The sequence below is a fragment of the Pipra filicauda genome, unplaced genomic scaffold, assembly GCF_003945595.2.
Source record: "Pipra filicauda isolate LSUMZ 115617 unplaced genomic scaffold, ASM394559v2 scaffold176_size3548034_pilon, whole genome shotgun sequence".
Taxonomy (NCBI): domain Eukaryota; kingdom Metazoa; phylum Chordata; class Aves; order Passeriformes; family Pipridae; genus Pipra; species Pipra filicauda.
This window is the reverse complement of record NW_024104283.1, coordinates 1,484,694-1,496,406: the sequence shown is the minus strand read 5'-3', so window position 1 is coordinate 1,496,406 and position 11,713 is coordinate 1,484,694. Positions and strand designations below refer to the sequence as shown.

Here is an 11,713-nt window from a genome sequence, read left to right as displayed (position 1 = left end):
ATAAATTAAAATTTAACAAATTTTATTAATAAATGCAATGAAATAAGCAAGTTACTGCTGCTTTCAATTTAAGAAAAGAATCCATATATATATACAGAATGGTGTATATATATATGTGGCATATATATACGTGGCATATATATATATATATATGGTATGTACATGTATATACACGCCTCACTGGATATAAGCGTACTGGAGATATGTGAAACATGCAGATAGCAAGGGACAAAGCTGGAACTGAGATCGAGAGGTGTGCTGTCAGCAGTTCCCTGGCCACATCCCTCTCTCTCCATCACTCATTCCTTTCTCTCTAGGCTTTTCCAAGAACTGGGTTTAGAGCAACCCTGATTTTTAAAAAAATCTTCCTTTTAGTTGCAAAATAATTGAAAACCTAGAAAAATCTTAAAGTTCCTTGGAGAATAAAAAGTAGTATTTAATTAAACTCTCTTTTACATCTTCCTTCTAGTATACTTCAGATTTCAATTTTTTAAATGAAATTTCAAAATGCATGGCACTTCAGCTACCCCTAAAAGACATGCTGTTACTAATTCACCTTGTTTAATTTGTCAGAACGCAGTGGGGGAAAGGACGTTAACATATTTGATTCTCTTTCTCTCTTTTGAAACCAGGAGATTGATGGCAATGCTTTGTTACTTCTGAAAAGCGACATGATCATGAAATACCTAGGGCTGAAACTGGGACCTGCGCTGAAACTGTGTTACCACATTGATAAGCTCAATCAAGCCAAGTTCTAACAATTTCTTGAACAACAGAATCTGAGCTAAATCTAGACGGAAAACTAAAGGTAACATATTGCCTTACAGAAATGCATTCCTTTGCAGATTGCTTTTCCCTTTTTTTTAACAAAGACTTGGTCTTTTTTAACATTTGTGCATTGTCACCTGTTTTTAATCCAATGGGATCTTTTGTGCTGCTTTGTGTTAATAATATGCCAAAAATTATATAATTACAATAATTATTTTGTATCATCAATATTATTATGATTATAGTAAGTCCTATTTTTGTAATCAGAAGTGGAAAATCAAAACCAAACATCGTTACAGCATATGCTGAGGACTGCCAAAAGACAAATGAAATGTTCCTCACTTGCCATAGTTCCACCTCGGAGGAGTAACCGCTGACCTGCATCGGCTGGGCACCAGCTACACTGTCCTTGCTCGAGGACTGAAAAAGTGCAGCATTTGGTCACCTACTGTCTGATGGGAACTGTCTTGCACTATCTGGAAAACTTGAATTATTCACTTTAAAAAAAATTTTTTAAAAATTTAAAAAAATAAAAAGAGAAAAAAGACAGAAAAGAGAGTTTAAAAAAAAAATTAAGAAAGAAAGAAAATAGCGGGGGAAAGTTTTTTTTCCCAGCTAGGGTAATTTTCCCCGCTAGAGGGAGCAGCCCTAGCAAACTTGTGGCTGGAGCTATGATGCCGTTCTGTCTGATGAGCTTTGACCACCATGACTCAAAGCGAGCACATCCGTAAGTACCGCCCAGGAATCACAGACTCCCAGCAGGACAAGCGCGTTACCATTTACAGATAATTAATTCAAGAAAAGCCCAAATGCAGAGAGTGTTTCTGACAGGATGTTTCCCGTTACACCAAACAGGGGGTGGACAGCTCCCACGGTGTCTGGCATGCACAGCTGTCAGCTCCCTTCCCCGAGCCGTTACAATCTGGCACACAGTTTGTGGCACTCTAAGAAAAAAATTCTGGGCAGCATTTCTGGGTTTTCGTTTGCACCGTGAAAAAGAGAGGGAGCCGGGTGGGAGTGTTCCTCATGAGGACCTGAGCACATCTCTGCATTTTGCAATAATGGTCAGGTCCAGCACAGATGTTGTAGGGTTGGTTTCTGATTGCACCGTGGTTTTCAGTACACAGATAGGTGTGCTGGACTTTATGTCTCAAGTGAATTAAAAATTCACTTCTGCCTCTTACACAAATCTAAAAGGTGCCCATTGATACTCCATGTAGTCAGGGGAGGATTACTTCCTCAAGCTGAGGAAGTAATCTGTGGAATGGGTATGTTCTTGTTTTCATCTAAAAGAAGGACTACAAGGGGACACGTCCATATAGTTTAAACCCTTAGTGCATGACAAGGACAGGCAGCAAGCGTTTTTAAGTCATGCAGGTGATTTTAGAGCTAGTTGGCTCAGCTGACTTGAGAAATGGGGTCCTGATAATACACAAGACATCATGCTATTCGACCCTGTTTATGTAGAAAAGAATGTTACCAAAAATACCTCCTGGAATAAAATTCAACTTGATGCATGTTGCTAGTCTAGAACTCCTACCCATTCAAGGCCTAATCCTGAAAATCCTTAAAAATAGGAGAAACCGCATCCTATAAGACTTTCACTAAATTCTTGGGGACTACTCCCCCCAATAAAAGAAGTTGTCATAAGTTCGCAGGATTGTGTCTTTACAGGACTGATCAGCTTTCAGCAAATCCTGTCTGCATGCCAAAACACTCTTAATAGGGATAGCTGAACAATTGTGTTAATTGAAAAGTCATATACTGTTGAGTTATGTAATATATGGAACCCTAAATGTGCCAATGATTGGAACACAACACTCATCCAACACAACATCATTTTGTGTTTGTGGTATAAAGAATGCAAATTCAGTCAGCTGTCTGGTTGAGGCAGAGGTGACTTTTCTTCAACATCAAACTTGTACAGTTGATTCTTCACTCTTACATTTTTTAAAAAAATTGAGGGTTTTCCCAAAAAGATTCCCAAAATATGTAAAAATCTTGCTGTATTAGCAATATCACCTTCAGAGAGTCCTCACACAATCTTTTTCTTTTTATTTCCCTGCAATTTTGAACTTAGTTAACCTCTGTGCTTTTTCAAAAGGTGATTTTAATTCCCCCACTTTAAACCCCATCTTACTGTAATATATCAATAGTCAGGGCTGGTTAGACTTTATCAGATGGCTTCAGTGCTGGAAAATCCCACTTTGTCAAAATCAAAACTCTTCATAAAAGCATGTCACTTTCTAACATTAAATTCTATTCAACTGAAACTACAGCTTTCAGTAATGTCAAAACATCATTTTGACATTTTGGAAGTAGAACATTTGTGTTCGAAGAAGATTTTTGCATTTTTTTGTCTTTTCCTGGAGAATCTGTAGCCTCACATTTCATTCTGAGAGCGGGAAAAAAAAGCCATCTCAGAACCAGGCTTCTGTGAATAAGAATCCTTCCCATTCTGTTCTGTGTCTCACCCCTTCCTTCCATCCCCGCACCCACCTCCAGACATTACAGCCAAGAGGGCTGATAATACCAATGCAGTATTAATAGACTCCGTGGTGGTAATGATGTTCATACATATGATTCAATATGCTGAAATAGTTTTATGTATGTATCTGATGTGTACAGTCAGTGGTGCTATCTCATTCGATATGACACCTGTAGGTATGTCAGGACTGCCCAGGCCATGAGATTTAGTGTTCTGTTTTTCACAGGGGAGGCAGTAAGAGGATTCATTTTACGTGTAAGTAATGCTTGTAACAAGAATTCCTCTTTGTATGGTGGTTTGGTTTTTTGGCTTTTTTTTCACTGAGAGGCAATTAGGAGACACACATTACTGCAGTAATATTGCAATTGTAAATAATTTTTCTCTTTCAAGTCTTATTAGTGAAGGTAGTTAAGCAGCTCTGCTGTGCTGAGGGTGTCAGGCCTTTTCCTCAGAACAGGCGCTGAAGAACCAGAACATGCATGTCAGCTGCTTCTCCATTGACTGCTGCTCTAGACACCACTTGTACAAATTACTTCACTTGCTATTCCTTTTCCAGCTCTTGCTTCAGGCTGTAGCCAACCCAGTTGTTCCCAACAGGTGGGTGGATGTGTGATACCTTTAAAAGCAACACATGTGCCTCTTTTTTACTTCTAAGCACTCATAGCTGGATCAAAAGACACTTCGGTTGCTTCAGGCAGCTTCAATTGTTTGTGAGCATTCACTGTTTTTAAAAATAAAGAAGCAAGCAGGCAAAGTCCAAGGATTTGGGGACCACTTCTCCCTTGCTGAAATGACAGTTACAAACTGTTGGGAGCACAGAGACAGTCCTCCCTGGCAGACCATCTTCTTGCATCTAGCATGGCTGACCAGCTCAGCATCCGCTGCCAACATAGGCCACCCACATTGCTTTCCCATCCACCTGACATCACAGTCTCTTCTCTTGCACCAGCAAATGCCTCCTTTCCTAGCCAGACGTAATTGAGTTTCAAGAAATGCCTCTGGGAATACCTCCACTTCTCAGAGCCCACTGTCTTGCTTGGCAGGCTGAGGAGTGCAGTAGCCTTTGCAGCATTAGCAGCTTCACACAGTGTGATTAATGCAGGCAGGCACCCTTGGGACTGGCAGGTAAAGCATCACCCTGGGCTGTTATTATCCTTAATGATTGCTGAATTTCTATAGGTTGTCAGCAGTCTTCATGAGTAACACTTCCTTCCTTCTTAAAGAATGGATGGCTGCAAGAGATTAAATAGAGCATTATTAGCAAAACCAGCAATTAGCAAAACAACAAGAAAATGGCTGATGAAGTTTCTGTGTTGGATCAGCAACAGGAGCACACACCATCCTCCAAAGCCCAGCCATGACTGCAGCAGTTATGGATGGCCTTTCCTCTTGCCCTGGCACAGCCACCCTGTGGTCCCTTCCTGCCCATGGGGTGCAGCACCCTCCCATCCCTCGCTGTGCAGTCTGGGGGATGCGCAAGCTCAGGGAGGAATCTGTCGGCTCTTACCTCCCCAAAACATACCCAAAACCTTCAGTTAATTAGTTAGTGCCTTCTCTCTCTTTTCATTTGAATGGTTTCTATTTGAAAAAAGACAACAAGAGGGTGATTCCCCAGGTCCTTCCAGGAATGACCCCTCAGCTCACCACGTGAAGGAGCATCTCCAGGGTCAGACATCCACCCGGGTACAACTGGTCCTCTGTTGGCACAGGAGAGGGAGGCAAGAATAAAATGCCCCCTTTTAATTAAAATTAAATGCTTTTCAGGCACTTCCCCTCTCTGAAATGCAGCCTCCCTCCCCAGAGCCAGTTGGTTGGCTCTTCCCCAAGCATCAAGGAGGGAGGCAGAGAAGGTGCCCAAAAGGACTGCCTGCTGCTGGTTCATTCCAGCAAGGCAGGAGGTATGGAAGGACCAAAACCAGCTGCTACCCTGGTTTGAAACTGGTTTTGCTGGAAAGAGGTCTTGTGCCCTGGGATTTGGTCTGAGGGGTTTTGCTGTCCCAGATTCAAACACCTTTGTCAGAGAAAGCAGGCGAGTTCTTGCACACATTGCCTCATACCTTGCAGTATTTGCATGCTGTTCTCCAATCCGTGCTCCCTTCACGGGCAGTTGGAAATCGATTCCCTTGGAAATCTAGAATTTTGCTCAAAAAAAAATCATTTTTATTCACTGCCAGGAGTTAAACATTATGGAAACATGTCTGCTAACAATTTGTTTTGCGTAATTTGTACTAATGCTAATAAGCAACAGCTGCAGTACTTCCTGTTGTAAATTCTTTTGTGGTTGCAGTGGAATTATCACATCTGTACTTCACAAATCTGATAGATTCGAGCACAGCTCTCTCATTCTGGCCCCAGCTCCAGCAAATCCCTGTGCCTCAGAAGTACGGCTACACAAACAAGTATTTATAATCTCTGTCTCCCTTTGCTCCCAAAGCCTCCACTCCTCACAAGTACCTGGAGCAAGAGGGATTGGAGGAGTGGAGAGAAGGAAGAGATGTGGTAGCCTGGGGGTCAGCCAGTGCATATATAGTGTGGTTGAAGTGGATTGTTTTCAGCAGAGACATCGCTGACCAGCCAGGTTTATTGCAGTTCAAGCAGACAGGTTTTGGTCAAAGGCTAAGTACAGGAGAAAAGTGATTTATTAAAGAAAAAGAAAGAAATATGGGTGTGCAATATACTGCCACCATAAGACTTAAGCAGAAACCCAAGAATCTTTCAACTGTAATCTAAAGAAAAATGTTTCCCTCACTCAAGATGCTAAATAAAGCATATTAGGCCAAACCCAGATCCCACTGAGGTCCGTCCACATAAGTTATTCTATTGAATTCATAAGACTGGGGTTTGGCTCATAAACCAGGTCAAGCTTCAGCCATGTCTCATAGTAACTAGAGCCTAACAAGGTATTTCATCCTCCCTTACAAAGGGTGGAGACAGCCTCCGCTGGCCAGCCCACTCTCCCCTGCTCCCAGGAGAGCTGCTAGCTTCCTGGTAGAGAGTTCTTCCAGCTGCACCTCTACCTGATCCCAACACCTTCTCCAGTTAGCTTTGCATTTTAGCTAAGAGTTTCATAGAGGGTGGTTTGAGTTTTCCGCATTGGAGCAAACCAAAGCCTGTGCCCTGAGGATTTCAGCCGTGCCACTAGGCAGAAACTCGCCCTGATTTGAACATGACTTCACTGGGAGATTTCCACACATTCCTGAGGCAAAGCCTGAGGTGGGATTTAAAAATAAAACTTTTCAAAATGGGTCTCGGTGACCCACAATTTTTGGCTCCTTCAGCATCCAAGGCACTTCATCACACTTCAAACAGTTGAGTCTCTTGGTAGTGCCATAATCTGACAGGGCTTCAGAAGAGACTCCATCTCTGACTACAGAGTCTTGCTCCTATTGGTCTATGGGCAGCTGCCAAAAAGACACATTTGAGGCCGGACCGGAGAATGAGTGTGTGCATGTTGCTCAGAGAGGCTTGTCTCGCTGCACAGACAGGCTGTGAAGTGAGTGAAATAATAGCATGGTAAAGCAGCTAGGAAGGATGTCCCTCAAAAATGGGAAAGTCCCAGGCTTCACTGGAGTTCCACAGAGTTTGTGCCCTGTCGCCAGGTCTGTATTGAACTTGCTCTGCATAGCACAGTACATGTTTATTACCCATAGTCTTCCATTAGTGCTATATAAAACTGAGATCATGCTGCCCTTTTTGAACATAAAATACATGCAACCAACTTCATATTGTCAGATACCTACAAAAGAGTGGTGAATGGGAAAAACCTGTGTACAAGAATGAGGACATTTCGGAGTGGAGCAGTTTCACAGCTTTCAGCATCTTTCAGTTGCAACACAGAAGGAGAGAAAAAGAACTTCTGAATTGCAGTGAATCCAAGCCAGTGAAAGAACAGTGATTAATTTTATCCCTCACTTTGATGGTTTCCTGATGTGTAATGTGTTTTATGGCCCTGTATTTGCTGTAGTGGCAGTATGGTGAATTGATCCACATGTACAGGTTCCACTCTGTAACAAATGTGGATAGAGCCTTCCCAAATCTTCGTTCGCAAAGCCCAGCCATGAGTGAGTGACAGGTTCCACTGTCTCTAAAAACTATCTGTCTTCTTCATGGCTTTTCTAATCTGCTGTAGCATCCAGAAAGCTTCTGATCAGCTTGGTAAGAGTGAGTATTTAAAGAAAAACATATTTTCATTTCTTTTCTTTTTTTTTTTCTTGTGACACAAAAACTTTAGAAAGCAGCTGTAGCCACAGCTGTGTAGCAGGTCAACATACACCAGCTTTTCATTTTATGCCTCTCAGAAACTTTGTAGTAAAAAAATCTGTTGCTTACGCAGTCTATATGCTTACAAGAAACCAACTTAAATTCCAGTCTTCCATTGACCTTGTAAATGGAAGTGTTAAATATAGTAGAATTATTTACTCTGTAAATTTAGTAGAGTTATTCTGCTTTTTTACTAGTGTAAATGAGATCAGTATCTCATTTAATAGATCTCTCCTCTGACAATACTAGGAGTTTAAATGCAAGCTGTTCTGGCTGCTGTTATCAAAACTCACTATCAGTATTTGTGTCACAACAACGTGTAGGGATCGTGTCTAGTGCTGTGCAGTCATACTATGAGACGCTCAGCCTGCCTTAGAGAGCTGGCAGCTTGATAAGGCAAAAGAGACAACCTAAGGAGAAGAGTTTCCTAGAGGCAATTTTCCCTCCCTATTGCAGACAAATGCTGAAAACAGACAGAAGTCAATGGCATAAATTTCCCACAGTCATGTGAGTGGAAAATAGCAGAACACTGAGAAAAATGAAGGAAAACTTCAATGAAGGTGAACAGTATTGCCGCCTTCTGTTAAACCTCCACTGTTAAACCTGACGATTGGTGAAGCCAGGAGCCTGAACCGAGACCTTCTGGTCAAATCTAGTGCCTTACCCATAAGACCATCTGCTCTCCTGTATTCCAGCTTTTCTCTGTGCTCTCCGCATCTGACTTACTCCTCACACAGCCCTTACTTGCACCTACCTTATGCACCTGAAAAATAGCACCCAAATGGGCCTTTTAAGGTTAATTAGTCCTTCACCCTGCCCTCACTCTTCTCTATCTCAGTCTTCCTCTGCTATCTAGTCTTTTCCCTGGAACTTCCTATCCCTTTCCATTCCTATCCTCCCACTGTAGTTACTTCCATTTTTTGTCCTCTGTTCCATTCTTGCAGCATAGCTTCCTTTCCTTCCTTTCCATCTTTCAGTAAACGTGGACGTCACCTTCACCCCTGCTGCAACTCCCTCTCTACCTTTTGGCTTTTCTCTGCTCTTTCATTTCCCTTCTCTCTAGTTTTCTGCAACACTTTCTTTTCTTTCAATCAAGTGCCCTTCACAGGCAAGTCTTGTACCTGTTCTGCTGTGACAAAGACTACCATTCACTGACATCTTTAAATAAGGTTGTCTGTATATTTTTGACATATTTTTTATCTCACACAAAAACCCTTCCACTGCCTTCATTCACCAGGCACTTTTTGAGGATGGTTTTTAACTAGTTCGCTGATTACTATTTGCAATAAATACCTCATTAAAGGCTCAGCACTTGTATGCAGGGTGAGTGCAGTTTCCCCCTCTAGCTTCCATCTTTGCCTGAGCTGCCTATTGATATTCAAGCTGCTTAAATGCTCCTTGTTTTGAGCAGTCTCAGTTACACTGCTCACTGGGATGAATCCTTGGCTCCCACCCTGTTGCTGATGGCCACATGGACCAGGCTTGGACCTGTGAATGGCACACCATTAGGCAGGTGTGGGCATCGATGTGTGCTGAGCACAGAGCCACCAACATTGCTTCCTCAGGCCTGGAGAAGGTCCAGCCTGCTTTCAGTCAGCATCAGAAAGTTGGTTGGAAAGAAGAGGTGCCATTGTCAATGCTAAGGGCAACAGAAGGTAGGAAAGAGCCATTAAGCTGGAAGAAGAAAGAGAAGTGGTGTTGGCCAGCTGGAAGGTGGTGGTGGGATAAACAAAAGCAGCAGTGAGGGAAGGCCATGCTTGTAAACCTACATTAAGAATGTGAGAAAATCTATGTGGCAACTGGCACTTCGATATATACAGCCTCGTCCTTCATACTGAAATACATGCAATAACGCAGGGCAGATTCACACATGGATGCACAAGCGTGAGTTTAGAGTAATGACTGTAGCTTCTGTGGGGCTCCTGCATACTTCTACCAGTGGGAATGAGATCAGATATTGGCTCTGGGTCTCTGTTTCCAAACAGTGCAAAGGATGAGAGCAGAACAGTTTCTATCCAGCTGGAAAGTGGCAGCCTTAAATCAGGCCACAAAATAGATCAACTCCTGCTTACACTTTTTTTTTTTTTTTCAAATGCTGCACTGAACTCTCTTCCAACTCCTAACCATTAGCTTCCAAGGCTAGTGAGGCATTTACAGGGATTTTTTGATGTATGTGCAGCTATCAGTTTTTGTGTTGCTAATTGGGCTCGAAGTGTGTTAGCTTTGATTTTTAATGTTCTGTGATTTGCTAGATAAGCCTCAGTTTCTGTAGCAGCTATATAAGTGGGCTGCTTTCATCACATCTTGGAGATATTTTACAACATTGGACTTTTTATATATCTACTAACCTTGGAAGGTGAATGACATCTCTTTCTCAGTACTGTACAACCCTAGGAATAGATATTTTGTGACAGACATCAGATATCAAGCGACTATGTAACTATTTTAATTTTTTCAAGCATATACAAAATCTGCTAGAGAGAATAAAACCTGAATATACAAGCAATTCGGTTACAATCAAGATTCAAACTCACACTGTCTTGCATTCTGTCACCCCAAAATTTATTACAGCCTATATCACTTACTACAGATAGACATAACATCTCCACAGCTCATATCATTAGAAAAACACGTGTGGCTGCTCTCATCCAAATCCCAAAGGAGACAACAGGACCCTGTCCAGTACATGGCATAGGCTTCTCCTCGGTGACTGCTCTCAAAACAGAGAAATCAGTTCACGTACAGTAGCTCACCAGGCATTCTTCACCTGCCAGTGTGTATATTATACATAGAATGTAAATAATGAGATTTCCTATATAATAAAAATGTGCTGTCATGATAAGATTATGGGCTTGAATGATGCTGACTTGACTCATCAAACTATTCTATGATTCTGCTTTGTGGTTCTATGACTTGATGCGATGTGTAGGTAAGGCTGATGTCTTTTGAAAGTCCTTAGCTCAGACTCTCCCACCTCTTTTCATTGTTCAGTTTGATTTTACTCAAGTTGGCACTGCCACACTGTTGTCACCAGGCTCCTACTCTATTCTTGATGGCAAAAGGTGGCAGGGTTTATTTATTTATTTATACAGGCAGTATAACATTACTAGCAGCAGCCCCACGGATTGTGATGTAAATGATGCTGCCTGATTGCCTCCTTGGAAAGAAAAGACCATGGCAGCTCCCTCAGTGCACCCACCACTGCCCCCAAAGGTGATGATGCCCTATCCCCAGTGCACAGCACCACCCAGCTTTACAGTGTTTGATTGTGCCCTGCTGTGTAAACCTTCCTCAGTTGCTTCTTTCCTGGTGCTGATATAAATCTAGACCATCCCCACCAGTGTCAGAGCAAGGATTCCTATGTCATGCTCACTGGTGAACAATCAGGATTTCTGTATTAATCTTTTACATATCTTTGCCTTGGCACTGGGGTTTTTTGTTTGGTTGGTTAGTTTTTTTTGTTTGTTTTTTGTTTTCTTTCTTTCTTTCAATGAGAGAGGAACAAGATACATCTTACCCTGTGAGCAGTTTCAAGGTCCCCATGCAGCAATGCAGTTCTGTGCCAGTTGATGCCAAGCCTGCACATTTGTATCACTGCCATGAGCCTTGAGCTTTGTCTCAAGCTGAATGCTCAACATGCTGAATCTAGGTGATTTCTAATTCTGGTAAGCCTAATGTTCATTCTGCTGTCCACTCATTTTCTGTTATTGTCAGGAGGTGATAAACAATTTGGGTTGCTTTGATGTCTACATAGGTTTAGATGACTATAACTTTTCTCCATTTTTGATCAAGAATTCTTACTAAAGATGACATACAGGATATATTATTAATTATACCAGGATTACCATATGATGCTAATAATAATTGGGGAAATGACATCTGTCCCTTAGTTCTACTTATTGGAAAAGCAATGCAAACCCTTTTACACTTTGCTGTTTCTTAGCTATCAAAACCTCCCCTAATAAACCATCTCTAACAGTGAACATTGCGTTACATTGAATAGTTTTGTATTCACTTTGCAAATATGCAAACCAGGGAGAGCTGAGGTAAAATGAATGTGGAACTTACGGGTGGGAATAGCATGTGAATAAAATGTCTGGACTCCCAGGAGTGGCACAATTATGACAAACAGCATATTAGCATTGCTCTCACCCTGCCTCAAAGGGTTTTATTGAAGTGATTTGTCTTCAGCTGTGG

General features: G+C 41.9%; 1 protein-coding gene across 1 annotated transcript in view; it reads left to right on the top strand.

Moving 5' to 3' along the window:
• Window positions 1-8,747, top strand: part of SCML4 (Scm polycomb group protein like 4) — a 79,526-nt gene extending 70,779 nt beyond the window's left edge. The window contains exon 9 of the mRNA XM_027748118.2: window positions 633-8,747. Within this exon, the coding sequence (XP_027603919.2) occupies window positions 633-758 (126 nt within the window). The 3' untranslated portion in view covers window positions 759-8,747. The remainder of the gene's footprint in view (window positions 1-632) is intronic.
• Window positions 8,748-11,713: the final 2,966 nt, after the last annotated feature.